We start from the raw sequence: 16233 nt of genomic DNA on the forward strand, positions 1-16233 counted from the left end.
CCTTGTTGACAGGACGTGTACCACAGTCCTTCAAGGTAGCTGTAATTAAACATCTTCTTAAGAAACCTACTGTTGCTCCAGAGGTGTTGGCTAACTACAGACCTATCTCTAATCTTCCCTTCCTCTCTAAGATCCTTGAGAAATCCATTGCTTCATATATTCATTCATTCATTAGACGGTGACTGCTGGGAACAAAAGCTCAGCCGCGCCTCCAGAAGCGAGTCTCCGCTGCTCATTGGTGGAAAATTATTTCAAACGTTCCGCCAAATCTCAGAGGTCCCGCCCTCTGCTCTCGCGCCTGGAACCTCTTCTCTGGTTGGTGCGCACGTCAGGGACCGTCCCGCCCACTCCGCGGACATATAAAGGAGGGTTGGACGCGACCATCGACACTTTCTTTCCTCCACACAGTCTAACGATGAGCGGCAGAGGCAAAACCGGCGGCAAAGCCAGAGCGAAGGCCAAGACCCGCTCCTCCCGAGCCGGGCTCCAGTTCCCGGTCGGCCGCGTCCACAGACATCTGCGCAAAGGGAACTACGCGCAGCGTGTCGGCGCAGGAGCCCCCGTCTACCTGGCGGCCGTGCTGGAGTACCTGACCGCCGAGATCCTGGAGCTGGCCGGAAACGCCGCCCGCGACAACAAGAAGACCCGCATCATCCCGCGTCACCTGCAGCTGGCTGTCCGCAACGACGAGGAGCTCAACAAGCTGCTGGGCGGAGTGACCATCGCTCAGGGCGGCGTGCTGCCCAACATCCAGGCGGTGCTGCTGCCCAAGAAGACCGAGAAGCCCGCCAAGAAGTAGAGACGGAGGCCTCCATCTGCACCACAAAGGCTCTTTTAAGAGCCGCCAACCCCACGAAAAGAGCTGCGGTCCACATGTCTCAGTATGAAGCACAATAACAAACTCCTTTCTAGTGCTTTGCATTTGTTCTGATAAGTGTTTGTGTATAAAACACTTTGAGGGTAATTAACTGATTTGGGATCAACTGACCAGATAACTATTAGATCAGTATTTGGTTATAGATGAAGTCATTGATGCGGTGTTTAACACTGGCTCAGTGCCTACGACTTTTCCTGTTGTCCTTTTTGATGTTTTGCTATTTCAGTAAATATCAGTGTAATCAATGTAAAAATACAGTGGATATTTGTTAAATCTGTCTCACTGATTCCAGTCCATCAAATGTTCTATTTGTTTATTTATTTAAAAGGATCCCCATTAGCTGACGCTGAGACGACAGCTAATCTTCCTGGGGTCCAAGAAAAAAAAATACATAAAAGAACAGTAATCACAATCACAATTACTCACATATATCATATATAAAAACACAAAAGGCAAGAAAAAGTAACAATTCTGAAAGTACTGAAAGTAATAAATAATAATGCAAAACACCAGGACACATGATGCAACCTCGCTCAACCATTCCAGACGAGGTTATGATGTTGAAAACAAATGCAGTCTTAATCTTTTTTTTAAAACCAGTTTTTCCCTTGATTTCACGAACCCCAACTGGGAGATTGTTCCAAAGCACAATTGACCTATAAAACACGGCCCTCTTCATAGAGTCAGATTTAGGTAGGGGTAAAGAAATCTGATGACTATTCGCCCCTCTTAATGTAATGTGAATGCATATCTAAATAGTGAATTATATTGTCATAAAGAAATTTAGGAATCTGGGTGTTAATTATTTTTATGAAAACATACTAACATATTAGCAGATAGTCTATGCTTGACCACCAGCCAAGCAAGACGGTCATGCATCTCTGCAACACTAGTTCGCAAAGAACAACCAAGAACCAGTCTTGCAGCCTTATTTTGAGCCACTTGTAATTTTTTTTAAATGACTGCTTGCTGCAGCACACCATACAACAGAACAGTAATCCAGACGACACAAAGCCAATGTACAAACAACACGACTGAACAACCGTGAATTTAGAAATTGTGCACATTTAAGCGTTACTGCTACAGTTCTACTCATTTTAGCAAACACTATGTTGATGTGATCAGACCATAACAATGTGGAATCCAGCCAAAGTCCAAGAAGCTTCACCTTTTTTACCTGCTGTACATTTTGACCATTTACTTGTATATTCATTTTCGGATTATCAGATAGTCTATGCTGAGAACCAAATATTATACTCATAGTTTTTGAAATATTTAGAACAAGTTGATTTTTTTTTTTGATCCAGTTATACAATTTGCTCATCTCAGCTCAGCTTTATAATAAAGAGTGGAATCATCAGCAAACATAGTTAATGTAGCCTTACTGAGTATATACGGCATATCATTCATAAAAATTGAAAATAACAAAGGTCCGAGGCAACTTCCTTGAGGAACACCACAATCCAGGGACTTGCTACAACATAATACACAATTAAAATAAACTCTTTGCGACCTCTCCGACAAATAGCTCTTTTAGCCAAACTAACCCGATGGTTGATGTCGGGCTACTTGATTCCTCACAAACTAATCTGCGCTCAAACCTTAATTTAAACTACTAGACTTCAGTCATCAGGATAATTGCGCTCATCCAACTTCTAAAGTCACATCACAAAGTGAGTCTAGCCATAAGAATACAAACTACACATGTTTCACTTCCGTGGCTCAGTGTGCTGAATGCCTACAAGGTCTGTTAAGGTGCCCTATAATATTTATTTATGACTATTATACATGTATTTGTCTATTCTGGATGAAAAAGGGTGTGTGTCATGTCTTGACACATCAAGAATTGAAGTGTGTAACTGTAACTATCAACAGGGCCCTGTGATTGTGAATGGTTTGTGTGACGGTCATTAGATGATTTCAGTGCACACAATGATTCTTACAACATGATTCTCAATGTGAAACTCACGAGACAAACTCGTGTTAAAAGCACCAAAGTGATTCGGTCTCAATAGAGAAACCCGCCTGTGAGACGCATGCGCAGTATCACACAGAGGACAACCAATCACGCTCGAGCAACCGCACAGTTTCATTTGCATCTCGTTCATATATGAACACCGTCCTGTTCACATCGCGACATTGTCAGTCTGCGACAGAGACTTGAATCATGCCTGAGGTTGTGAAAGCGCCCAAGAAGGGCTCCAAGAAAGCCGTGTCCAAGGCCGTCAGCAAGAGCGGCAAGAAGAAGAGGAAGACCAGGAAGGAGAGCTACGCCATCTACGTGTACAAGGTGATGAAGCAGGTGCACCCCGACACCGGCATCTCCTCCAAGGCCATGGGCATCATGAACTCGTTCGTGAGCGACATCTTTGAGCGCATCGCCGGCGAGGCCTCTCGCCTGGCTCACTACAACAAGCGCTCCACCATCACCTCCAGGGAGATCCAGACCGCTGTGCGCCTGCTGCTGCCCGGCGAGCTGGCCAAGCACGCCGTGTCTGAGGGGACCAAGGCCGTGACCAAGTACACCAGCTCCAAGTGAGCCTGATGTAGACCACCAACCCAAAGGCTCTTCTAAGAGCCACCCACCTCTTCTAAAGACCGTTTCCTTATACTTAACTGACGTTCTATATAATGTAGTATATATTGCCAAGATCAACTTGTTTTTCTGTTTGCAGTGTTGTGTTCATTCACTGGTTAAATACTAGTTGATGGTCGCATGAGATGATAATCTAGGTTTAGATAATAAAGACTTTTAATAGTGACTAAATGGTAAAATATGTGAATAAATTCCTATTCATTCAAAGTTCTTTTGGAATTTTTGTCAGTCGTTTCCTCGACACAATTGAGGGAATTTTTAGCTGTTTGTGGCTTATCTGCTCCATGTTGAAATCACTTTTTCCCGATGTGTTCATTTTTAAAATGGAACAGTATTTACTTCCACCAACCCAAAGGCTCTTCTAAGAGCCACCCACCTCTTCTAAAGACCGTTTCCTTATGCTTGTATTTCAAATCTTTCTTTAAATATATTAAGACATTACATTTTGTAATAAATAAGCATATATGTGGTGGACTCTAATCCACCAGCTGACGTTTTATATTAACCCGTGTATATACTACCAAGATCAACAGTCAACTTGTTTTTCTGTTCGCAGCATTGTGTTCATTCATTGGTTAATTACTGATTGATGGTTCTCTAGGTTTGGATAAGCCAAGACCTCAAGTGGGAGCTGAACATCACCAAGAAGGCTCTGCTTCAATGCATCGCAAACTCTATGATGACCTGCTGTTGAAAACCTATAGTGCAAATGTATCTAATAGCCTACCAGTATATTTTGGCCCAGTCTCTGGGTTGAACATGATTATGAAAAGTTGAACCAATAAATCATCTAATAAATGCATGGATTCCTATATGAATAAAACTATTGTTTTTCAGGTTTGAATTGTGTCCTTGTTTGTGTATTTCAATTCTCTGTACATTGGCAAGAAGTGGAACAAACACTTATCTATGTTTTTCTGCACCGTTGTGCATGTACTGTATGTTTGTGATAATAGAATTAATATAAGATATATATCTATATGTCTATATATATATATATATATATATATATATATATATATATATATATATATTTGTTATTTGTTAGCAATATAATTTTAAATTCCAGCAAGTGCTTCCTACTGCATGTGCAGTTCATGGCAGTCACAGGGACTTGTGTGAATTGTTTGAATGTGGGAAGTGATTTACAGAGGAAAGGTCAGTGGGGCAGTGATCGTGCTTTTGGACAGGTTTCCTATGACAGGATATTGAGGTGCTTGTGGACACATGGGATGGGGCATGAAATTATTATTGAATTTTATTGAGAAACACGATTTTCTTCACAGAATTGGGGTTGAGTCGGTTTCTTTTTGTAGATACTGTTTCCCCCTCCTTAGAAAGAAGGCGCTCACACGGCACGATGAGGCAGGAATGCTCATAAGATTACGTGCTAATACAAACAGATGTGGGTACACATGTTTGTATTTGACCCAATATTATAGCGGCTCTTCACTCCGTGGAATGTTTGATTCAGCCAAATATCGGGTGGTCTCCACAATACCATCCTCTGCTCCTCCATCACCGTCTGGTACGCTGCAGCCACAGCCAAGGACAAGGGCAGGCTGCAGCGTGTCATCCGCTCTGCAGAGAGGGTGATCGGCTGCAATCTGCCGTCCCTGCAGGAATTGTTCGCTTCCAGGTCTCTGAAGCAGCTAAAAAGATCGTGGCCGACCCCTCTCACCCCGGACAAAACCTGTTTGTGCCCCTTCCATCTGGCAGGAAACTGAGGTCCATCAGGACTAAGACCTCCCGCCACACCAACAGTTTCTTCCCGTCGGCAGTCGGGCTCATCAACAGAGCCGGTCCCCCACTGACTGACTATAACATCCCACCGGTCACTCCCCTTCACACTGCACATGTCACTGTTATTTTAGACTCGTCACTTCGTCGTCACTTGTCACTTCGTCACTTGTTCGATAGTGCACTTTATTTTTAATTAATTAATTTTTAACTTTAACTTTATTCTCTTGTTTTATTCTAACCCATAGCCTTATTCCACTAACCCATTGCATTAGTATTTAATTTTATTTAATTTTATTACTTGTGCACTGCTGTCTTGTTGTCTATTACACTGTCTACTGTCACGCACCAACCGCCAAGACCTTGTATGTTTGACATATTTTGACAATAAATGTTTCCTGAGTCCTGATTCCTCTTCTTTGTGGCCGTGACTTAATAGTCAAATGATGTGAATAAATAGTAGATTGAACGTTCTTTTGGCTTTTTTGATTTTGTTCATGTGAAACCTTGTTGCCTCCACACAATTGAGGGAATTTGTAACTATTTGTGCCTGATGTGTTTTTAAAAATTTCCTGATGTGTTTCCTGATGTGTTTTTAAAAATGCATTTTTAAAATGGAACAGTATTTTCTTAAATTATTTATAATGGTCATAATTCAATCTGTTATACATGTTGTTTAATTGAAATGTACAAATTGTTTCATGATTGCTCATCAATTTAAAGAAGAAATTGCCTTGTTGCCTCATATGCATCCATGGTTTGTTTGCTAACAGGACTACCAAAAATACACCATTCATAATAGTCACTATTGTGTATTGAGGAAAAATGTGTATATCGTCCAACTTGTTTTTTCTAGGGAATCTAAGTAAACGTGTTGGAGAAAGAATAGAACACAGTTCAAACTGAAGGGAGTTAATCCACAACAATTATTGTGTTAATAACTTAAGTTAAGGAAAAGCTCTTTCAGGAAAGAGTGGGTGGCTCTTAAAAGTGTTTGTCACATCAGTTTACTTCAGACAATCTTTAGAGCCTCGCTACTAGATCACTATTTTCATCCTTTTGATTGTCACCTTGGGAAGTCTACCCGTGGACTAAACGTTTCAGAGCTTGACATTAGCAATGAATAAATAATAATAAATATATAGTTGTATAGTCGAGACAACCCTAATGCACGTGTCCGTGGAGCGAGCCGGGCGGCTCCGGGCACGAGCACCGAGGGCGGGCAGCTTTTGGCGGACAGTTTGAAATAATTTTCCACCAATGAGCATCGGAGACTCTCTTGTGGAGGCGCGGCTGAGCTCCAGGACGAGTCCTCCACCAATCAGGAGCCAAGGTCTGAAGCTGCGTCACCGCTCCACAGCCGGTCCACACTTTAAGAGCCGCGTGTCTCCTCTCAGAGTTCACTTCACCAGAGCGAGACTAGTCGATCATGGCACGAACCAAGCAGACCGCCCGTAAGTCCACCGGAGGCAAAGCCCCCAGGAAGCAGCTGGCCACCAAGGCCGCCCGCAAGAGCGCCCCGGCCACCGGCGGCGTGAAGAAGCCTCACCGGTACAGGCCCGGTACCGTGGCCCTGAGGGAGATCCGTCGCTACCAGAAGTCCACGGAGCTGCTGATCCGCAAGCTGCCCTTCCAGCGTCTGGTGAGAGAGATCGCTCAGGACTTCAAGACCGACCTGCGCTTCCAGAGCTCCGCCGTTATGGCTCTGCAGGAGTCCAGCGAGGCTTACCTGGTGGGCCTGTTCGAGGACACCAACCTGTGCGCCATCCACGCCAAGAGGGTCACCATCATGCCCAAAGACATCCAGCTGGCCCGCCGCATCCGCGGGGAGCGAGCTTGAAAAGTCTGCTCCTACTGACCCCACAACGGCTCTTTTAAGAGCCACCTCACTCTCTGTAAAGAGCTTATTCCTTACAAGACCATCATTTCATGATTCATACATGAGAATAGTCACTGATCTTGGCATCAGTCTGCATTAATTAATTTTTATTCTATAAACATCTCACTGCCTAGAACTAGAACAGAAAACTATTCCTAATGTTGCAACTCACGAGTTACAAACCATGGATGCCAGGCCAGTGCGTGATTAAACACATCGTACAATAAGTTATATGTATTCTGGCGAAGAAGACCTTTGTCTGGACTGGTATATAACCATAATAAATAACATCAGATGTACATTAACGTTACTAGTGAACCACGTCGCCAAAACATCAGATGGGATAAATAGACATAATTCAAAAATTAATATCTGCTGATGGATTTAGAGTTGGATCAAGATCATCGTCGATATTTTATCCACAAGTACTTTTGAGTAGAAAACTTTGACAAAACTCACCATGTAACAGATGTGTTTAAAACATGGAAGAAGTTGCTCAGATTCTGATCTTTCCAGCATTTATTTGGTCCTGCAGAAGACAATAAAACACATTCGTTCAGCAGGAGGCGCTGCAGCGCCGCGTCAAAGCCCCGCCTCCGTCTTCCATCACGTCCTCAGACTGGCTTTAAATATCTGTGAACTGACTCGAGTTCATCATCTTTGAACCAAACCGACCAGTGAACATGAGCGGAAGAGGAAAGGGAGGAAAGGGACTCGGCAAAGGAGGCGCCAAGCGTCACCGTAAAGTCCTCCGCGACAACATCCAGGGCATCACCAAGCCCGCTATCCGCCGTCTGGCTCGCCGCGGCGGAGTGAAGCGCATCTCCGGTCTGATCTACGAGGAGACCCGCGGTGTGCTCAAGGTCTTCCTGGAGAACGTGATCCGCGACGCCGTCACCTACACCGAGCACGCCAAGAGGAAGACGGTGACCGCCATGGATGTGGTCTACGCCCTCAAGAGACAGGGACGCACCCTGTACGGCTTCGGCGGATAAAGGCCGACTTCTGTTATAAACCAAACGGTCCTTTTAAGGGCCACCCACGTTCTCTATAAACAGCTGACTTCCTTGTAAATAACCAGTGATCAGAACGCTAAGATCTAATTGTTATGTGTCCATATCAATACTAAGGTCCGTCACGATCCAGCCTCAATGATGATAGTAGGTCAGATAACCAATAGACCATTTTTATGAAACCAGAAACTGAAATGCCAACATTCAATCATGATGGCAGCGGTGCCCACAAGCTACTCCTCAACTGACCAAGTGATGGCGATCTGCTCCTCTGAGGACCACCTTGCCCTCTGAACTCTACCAGCTGCACCTCGATGTCATAATCCTCACTGCCGTGTAAAATAAAGGAATCGACGGAGGCCGTATGTGAGACTTCTCTATCGTTGTGCTTATTGTACAAAAGAGGTGATGGAGAAATAAAAGACATCCATCCAAGTCCCTTATTTAGCTATTTATTGTAAGCTCAGAAGTGTACTGAGGTAACGTCCTCATTCACAATATACCGAGCTATTACGACAGTCTTTCCATCACTAAAAGTTCATAAGTGAAATAACAAAAACATTAAAATAATTAATAACTAAGATTGAAAGCTTGCTTCTTAATTCACGTTACATGAACATGTTAACACGTCAACAAAAGTATGCAACGTTGATCACTTTTTCTTCTGAGTACTGATGTACTTCAATGAGCACATCACTGGTGGCTGACCGGTGATGTTGTCCTGACAAAACCTGCATGTCAAAATCAGTCCATATGTATCCTTTTGGTACACCTGAACCTGAGGAGGCAGGACTGAGGTAGAAGCCCATGAGGTAGAAGACCTGAGTTAGAAGCCCATGAGGTAGAGCTAACAGTAGATGTTGAGCTTGGGGCTAAACTGGGAGCTGCCTGTCCTGTCTGATAGACTTCAACTAATGCTGAATAGTGATTTAAGCAAGTAGTCCCGTAGTGGTGGAAATCCAGAAATGTACTGGCAGCTTGACGGTCAATGCTCTCAATACCCCCCTGTGAATAAGGGATAATTCTCCCTCATCTAAGCACAATGTGTTCCTCCCTACAGGGCAGAGGGCTGTGGTCACTGTGCTCACAGCTTCCTTTTGCTCTCAGAGCCTCTCCAGCTTGTAAAAAACTGAATACCAGCGAGTAGCTACTGACTGCATCAGCTTGTGCTCTGCCACGTTCAACTATTGCTGAATAGTGATTTAAGCAAGAAGTGCTCCCGTAGTGGTGGAAAGTATAATACGTGTAATAAGGTTTCGTAGGAGCCATTGGTGATGAGGTTACTTTAATGACCCCTGCTGCCCAATCCTGACCTTGCGGCCTTGGAACGGGGAGTTGGGGTTGCACACCTGTGCCAATTAGTAGGTCAGGGGAAGACAAAGGAGGAGCCCTTGACAGAGTTTGGAGGGGTTTTTGGAATCGAATGTTGGAGGTACGTACCATCCTCAAACGGATGGCCTAGTGGAGCGCTTCAACAAGACCCTCAAGTATATGCTGAAGAAGTTTGTGAATGACTCTGTATGCAAACAGCACAAATGGCAGCCATCGGTCCCAATCTGACCCAGAGAGGTTCCACAAGCCTCTACAGGGTTTTCACCTTTCCAGCTGCTATATGGACATCCAGTGAGTGGTCCCATGGATGTCTTGAAGAATGCCTGGGAGGGTCCTATGCGACAACAGCAGTGCAGTGAGCTCTCGTATGTCCTGAAAATGAGTGACAAACTCAACCAATATCAGGAGCTTGCCAATGGTCATCTGACAGACGCACATTAGCGTCAGAAGAGAAGTTATGATAAGGCATCTAAGAGAAGAATTTTCCAGGAGGGCCAGAAAGTTCTGTTATTGCTACCAACATCAGACAGTGGTCTCCTGGCTACGATCGCGCGAAAACTGAAAGCTAACCGCAAACAACAATGGAGGACATACAGCCGATCCTGTTCTTGCTTCTCGATATGTGGCTGTTTGTCACAAGGAGACGACAATCTTTGTTTGAGCAAAGGCTACACGCTGCAAGGTAAAACACAGCGGAATAATACGTGTGTTGTCTTTCCCCTTGCGGCATGGGCAAATGGCGACACTCTTTCAACCAATCAACGTTCTGCAGTGAGTCTAGCTCCACCCTTTAGTACCAAACAACTGTGCCAGGTGCCCCAAAGGAAGGGTACCCAAAAAGGGGTACAGTACGGTTCGGATTTTTGGTACTATTCTCAACTTTTGGCAGTGGAGACACAAATAAAAGGGTACCGACCCGTACCGTACCGTACCGCTTGGTGGAAACGCGCCATAAGTGGCAGGGGCCATACAAGATTACAAAAAAAGATGGCCCTGTTACGTATGAACTCTTTTTACCAGATCGGCAGAAAAATAATCAAGTCTTTCATGTGAACCTTCTAAAAGAGTGGGTAGACCAATCGGAGCAGTATTTAATTACGTGGGCACGCACAGTTGTGGATGAGGAAGAACTTCAGGTGCAGTATTTTCCAACGTCAACGGAGACTCCAGTGTTTCCAGATCTGAGTCATCTGGAGCCAGGAAAACGCAGGAAACTACAGGCCTTCATGCATAAAGATCTATTTAGTCTAAAGCCAGGTTGTACAAACCTCATCGACCATCACATTCATCTGCATTCACCAGCGCAGCGACCAATCAGGGATCACTCATCACTCACCAATCACTCATTTAACTGCCTCGTCTCTCTAATCAATCAGATTATATTTCTTTAAATGTGCTTGCTCGGTAGGAGACTTCATGGATGATCATCATCCAATGAGAATAATGATCTCAAATCTTTCAGAATATGTGGATGAAAACAATCATCCCAAACCCAAAGCATCTAGTTGATACAAATAAATAGGATATATGTACTGTATCAGTGGTAAAAACCGTGCAATCTCCCCGTCAGCCATGCACCATTACCCTGTGTCAAATGCACCTGTGCCCCATTATGTAGACTCTGGGTCACAATAATACACAACCTGAGATTGGCTCCCAGTACAGTGTTGTACACAAATATCACGAATGGCTCCTACACATGGACAGTGTGAGACCGCATAGTGTTAAGGGTTTATTTGGACCCTCGAAGGAGGCCTCACTCCTTTGTTCTCGTCCTGGCCAGAAACGAATCAAAAGAGTCAACTTGCTCATATTTAGAAATCAAAAAGTATTTAATTACTAAACAAAGTGATAAGGAATAGTTACAAAGTGAAATACAATCCGAACAATAAAATATTTCGCAAAATAGAGAATTCTCTCACTAAGTCTAAAGTGACTTATCAAAGCGGCTGCAGGAGAATTCTAACAGTCCTTTCCCCGCTTTGGTCATTTGAAAACTCCTCAGATGTGTCTTCTTGGGTGCATTTGAATGTCATTGGCGTCTCCTTCAAACGTGTCTCCTCCTGGATTGTCCCCTTCACATTGAGGTGTGAAGCTGAAGCTGTAACCTGAGACCTTCTCTGTCCTATCTGTCTTTCACATTCCAATGCATTCAATGTAGATACAGTTGGCTTTATGCCTCAATGAGTGAATATAACAAAGCATGCATAGTTTGTCTTCATCTTATAACTAGTACACTTTAATTCTGATCATAAATGATCAGAGTTCATCATAAGGTCTAACATTGTTTATGTGGTCCAACACATTTGCCTCAATCGGCTGTCTTGCATCCAGTTGCTGTATATATATATAATGTGTTTAACTCATGTTAAACACATGTGGTCCAAAATCAGAAAGTTTGCCTCGCAGGGCTGTCGTACATTCTTTGCTCATCTACTAACTGAGAGAAGAAACTCCCAAAAAAACTCTTTGGGGAGAAAATGGGGAGAAATATAAAGGACGGCAATTAGCATCCGTCCCCAGGTGTTAATGTGTACGGTGTTTATATGATTTACATGACTCTACATTCTGTTTGATTATTCATAATGCATTCACTTCTAACATTCTAATGTAATAACGAATATACTGTATAACATCAGACAAACTACAATTCTAGACTATACATTTCTACTTGTACTATGATTTCGCTAGGTGTGCACTTCTACTTAAATCCCTAACAATAGAGACAGTCTGCGGGACAGTCTGCAGGACAGTGGGGGAGACTCTCCCTCCTACAGAGAACACAGAGACACGGAGGAACCAGAACAGGAATCAAAACCAGACTTGGACCAGAGGCAAAACCCAGGATAAAGAGGTCCAGTGAATGTGGTGCTGAAGGTGTGGAGGTGGATCAGTGTGTCAGAGGAGACGCTGTAGAAGGACAGAAAGCCAGCAGGACAGTCCACATACACTGCTACTCTACCAGAAGAGGAGGAGGAGGAGGAGAAGGAGGTGATGCGTGTTGGTGTCTTATTGTGACGGACAGAGTAACCTTCATCAGAGCAGACCAGACTCCAGGACTGATCATTCATTCCAAACACACAATCATTACTGTCTCCTTTCCTCTTGATTCCTCTGTAACTCACTGATACATCAACGTCTCCTCTCCACTCGACCTCCCAGTAACAGCGACCAGTCAGACCAGTGCTACACAGCAGGTTACGATAGTGGTCAAATCTGTCTGGATGATCAGGATATGACTGATCCTCCTTCACATGTGTCACCTTCCTGTTGTTGTCAGACAGTTTCAGTCTTTTGTTTACTGTGTTTGTGTCGATTGTGAGTTCACAGGAATCTGATGAGAGAACAAGACACAATACAGCTGCAGTTATTAATCATGTGTTCATCTACTGACACTTTGATGGTGACATCACAGAGGTGAATGAGTGATGTCACAGTGTGAAGATGGTTGAATCTTCATGAATCAAAGCTCACTTACACTTCCTCAGACCTGGTGTCAGCCATCGGACTCCATCAGGCTCCACCCTGAAAGGAGGAGGGGGGTCAGAGCAGCATGGAGACATGGACATTACATCACACAGCTTTGTCCTTCATGTCCACATGGACCACCTGTTCTTCTTCTGATTGGCTGATGACCATCATGTTCACTTATTCATCATCTATTATAATCAGGATCATCATCTTCCATCTCACAGTTTCCTTCAGCAGTCAGTGAATCAAATGTTTAAACATCATCAGGTGGTTTCTTTGTCCACTGTGGTTCAGTGACAACAAGCTGTGAACACAACATGTGACGTGATCATCTTCTAGAGTAGTTCTGTCTAACATGAGATCAACCAGCTGCTTCCACATCCAGCAGGTTCACATCAACATGAAGGTTCCTCAGGAGTCTCTGTCACCTGATGGATGGAAGTAGGCCTCGGTATGGGCAAAAATTCATATCACGGTATTTTGTTTCTTGATTCTGATGGTATATCGCGGTATTTATTTTTGACGAAACACATTCATTTATTGATCCCGAAAAGGCCCGTTGGCCAACTGAACGGCTGTTCACCGCTCGCTGCCCAACGTGCTCGCAACTGCCTGGCGCGTCATTTTATAAATGAACTGCAAAGGGTTGTTTGATTAGAGCTTTCATCACCTTCCTCCCTGTTTACGCTCATGCTGGCTACTGTCCCTCACTACTTCTGTCTGTATTGATGGTCTGATGTGGGACACAAACAGCGTTAGTCTCTGGTAGTTTGAGATCAGCTTGGTGTGCCAGGCTGACAGTGTGACAGAGAAAAGGTTTCCAGTTCTACCTCCTCTACCAGACTGATGGTCTGCGGCTGCAGCATCTTCATACCTGAGAGTCTCTAGTGTAGAATCTCCGGTCCAGCAGAACAAAGCTTCACTCATGAGTCTCCTCCTCAATGTGGAATCGTACCTCTTATTGAGTGAACACCAATTATGAGACTCAATTTGTATTGATGGTCAGTTAGTGTTCATACTTGCCTGTGACCAAATGACTTCTAATGAGACTCACAACATTACAAATCCGATATATATAAATATATATATATATCCACATCTGATGTCTTTGTTCCTCTTTGTAACAACTTACCGGTAGAGTTGGATAATTTTTTCAGCGAGCTCGTTCATTTGCATCTCTTCCAAAACCTTCATGGTCACCTCAACCGAGTCTGTGTCGTAGTGCCGCTCCATGAGGTCCACCGTGTCCATCCGGTCTTTGTTCTCCAGGTCACAGCCTGGGATTGCTCGGGGGTCTTCTGGGATCGGCTCGTTCTCCAGGTGCCACTTGAACTCTTTGAACTCCTCCTCCTTGAGCTGCTTTAAAATTTTTAAGATGTCCTTCTTGACTTTCGCCATCTTTCCTTTAAAGACACCCAAATAAATATCAACCATAGAAAACAATTATTGCTCTGCATTTAACCGCCTTGACGTGATTCTTCTCCATCTGTAACAGATGTGTTTAGGGCATGGAAGTAGTCGACTCAGGTACTGATCTTTTCAGCATTTATTTGCTCCTGCAGAAGACAATGAAACACAGACATTGCCTTCTGGTCTCCGCACATCAGCTCCCTCCACACGGGGTCTATGGAGGGGAACGTGTACGTCAGGACGACCGGATGTAGCGAGTACAAACGGCGCGAAATTAAACAATGACCAAACGTATACTTTTATCACCACTCCATCGTCTAGAATAATGACGCAACACAGCTGAGAACCGTGGTCATGTTACCCACGCTAATGGTAGCTGATGTTAACAGTTATATTTAAGAACATAGCGAAATAGTGCGACGTCGTTTTTCTCTCAACTTACCTTCAACAGTGTAACACTACTGTGAAGGAAAAACGGGACTACGGAAGCCGAGGAGGCGCAGTAGAGATGAATCGCAATTTCCGCAAATTTGATTTATCAAAATAAAATTCACACACACACGTTCAACAAGATTGTTGAATAATAGCCAAAAAATAAAATAAATGACAGTGTATTTCTAACTCCGTTACACATACACAACCAGTAACCTCCCCTCAGCCACCGGTGAGCAGACTGACAGTTGAATTACATTCATTCAAAAGCATAAAACAAAATACAACAAATACAAATAACTATGGAGAATAAATGTCCGCATCAAACTGTTTTCTCTCCGATCACATTGCATGTTCTCCTTAGGAAATATATCCTCTATTCACACATACTACATAAATACCTGCAGGATTACACCACAATTGTCGGACTTCCTAACGTAATACATATAAATGAACATCACATTTGCTGAACATGGTAATAAAATAAAATAGAATAAAAGTACATACCTGCAGAAATCAAATAAAAACATGGACGTCACTCGTCCCATATGCCCTTACAATATTACACATAAAGAAATGATGAAGTGTACCTAAACAGACAGTGAAATACATTAATTCGGTCTTAATGCGTACGGTACGTACCTCCCCTCAGCCACCGGTGAGCAGACTGACTGCACGTGTCCGTGGAGCGGACAGTACGAGCACCGAGGGCGGGAGCTCTGAGATTTGGCGGACAGTTTTCCACCAATGAGCATCGCGCCAGTAGATGTTGAGCTTGGGGCTAAACTGGGAGCTGCCCGTCCTGTCTGATAGACTTTCTGTATTTCAGAAAGGAGACGCTTTTTCATTACCCCCACATTGTCTTTGTCTCGAAAACCAAGATGTTTAAACCTAACATCCAGAAATGCACTGGCAGCTGGACGGTCAATGCTCTCAATACCCCCCTGTGAATAAGGGATAATTCTCCCTCATCTAAGCACAATGTGTTCCTCCCTACAGGGCAGAGGGCTGTGGTCACTGTGCTCACAGCTTCCTTTTGCTCTCAGAGCCTCTCCAGCTTGTAAAAAACTGAATTCCAGCGAGTAGCTACTGACTGCATCAGCTTGTCCTCTGCCACGTTCAACTATTGCTGAATAGTGATTTAAGCAAGAAGTGCTCCCGTAGTGGTGGAAAGTATAATACGTGTAATAAGGTTTCGTAGGAGCCATTGGTGATGAGGTTACTTTAATGACCCCTGCTGCCCAATCCTGACCTTGCGGCCTTGGAACGGGGAGTTGGGGTTGCACACCTGTGCCAATTAGTAGGTCAGGGGAAGACAAAGGAGGAGCCCTTAAAGAGAGTTTGGAGGGGTTTTTGGAATCGAATGTTGGAGGTACGTGGACGCCAGCAGGCATATGGTTTTTCAATTTTAGCTTGTTTTTTTTGTTTGTTTGTTGGTTTATTTATAAGTTTAGTAACGGTCTATTTTTGTTGTTATACGTTT

The 16233-nt window shown here is 43.9% G+C and overlaps 3 protein-coding genes across 4 annotated transcripts; 2 read left to right on the plus strand and 1 right to left on the minus strand.

Moving 5' to 3' along the window:
• The first annotated feature begins 385 nt into the window (after positions 1–385).
• On the plus strand, positions 386–951 carry LOC120812416 (histone H2A-like). Its single transcript, XM_040168342.2, has one exon. It carries the CDS (start codon positions 416–418, stop codon positions 797–799), a length of 384 nt encoding a protein of 127 aa, XP_040024276.1. The 5' UTR covers positions 386–415; the 3' UTR covers positions 800–951.
• Positions 952–6608: 5657 nt separating this feature from the next.
• On the plus strand, positions 6609–8481 carry LOC120808644 (histone H3). The gene has a single exon (XM_040161675.2). The coding sequence runs from the start codon at positions 6643–6645 to the stop codon at positions 7051–7053; it is 411 nt and encodes a 136-aa protein (XP_040017609.2). The 5' UTR covers positions 6609–6642; the 3' UTR covers positions 7054–8481.
• Positions 8482–11250: 2769 nt separating this feature from the next.
• On the minus strand, positions 11251–15659 carry LOC144391271 (neoverrucotoxin subunit alpha-like). 2 transcript variants are annotated; one of them, XM_078097888.1, is made up of 4 exons: positions 15393–15659; positions 14041–14311; positions 12916–12962; positions 11251–12771 (listed from the first exon to the last, which is right to left on the minus strand). In XM_078097888.1, exons 2-4 carry the CDS (start codon positions 14304–14306, stop codon positions 12209–12211), a joined length of 876 nt encoding a protein of 291 aa, XP_077954014.1. In that variant the 5' UTR covers positions 14307–14311; positions 15393–15659; the 3' UTR covers positions 11251–12208. The 2 variants fall into 2 exon arrangements, with proteins under 2 accessions (XP_077954014.1, XP_077954015.1); XM_078097889.1 differs by lacking the exon at positions 15393–15659 and adding an exon at positions 14967–15240.
• Positions 15660–16233: the final 574 nt, after the last annotated feature.

Source organism: Gasterosteus aculeatus, chromosome Y (assembly GCF_964276395.1).
Source record: "Gasterosteus aculeatus chromosome Y, fGasAcu3.hap1.1, whole genome shotgun sequence".
NCBI lineage: Eukaryota > Metazoa > Chordata > Actinopteri > Perciformes > Gasterosteidae > Gasterosteus > Gasterosteus aculeatus.

Coding starts and splice junctions, on each gene's coding strand:
- LOC120812416 (XM_040168342.2), top strand. CDS start 416: ATGAGCGGCAGAGGCAAAACCGGCGGCAAAGCCAGAGCGAAGGCCAAG.
- LOC120808644 (XM_040161675.2), top strand. CDS start 6,643: ATGGCACGAACCAAGCAGACCGCCCGTAAGTCCACCGGAGGCAAAGCC.
- LOC144391271 (XM_078097888.1), bottom strand. CDS start 14,306: ATGGCGAAAGTCAAGAAGGACATCTTAAAAATTTTAAAGCAGCTCAAG. Junction 12,963..14,040: donor AAAATTATCCAACTCTACCG/GTAAGTTGTTAC, acceptor TCCTCCTTTCAG/GGTGGAGCCTGATGGAGTCC. Junction 12,772..12,915: donor GACACCAGGTCTGAGGAAGT/GTAAGTGAGCTT, acceptor TTCTCTCATCAG/ATTCCTGTGAACTCACAATC.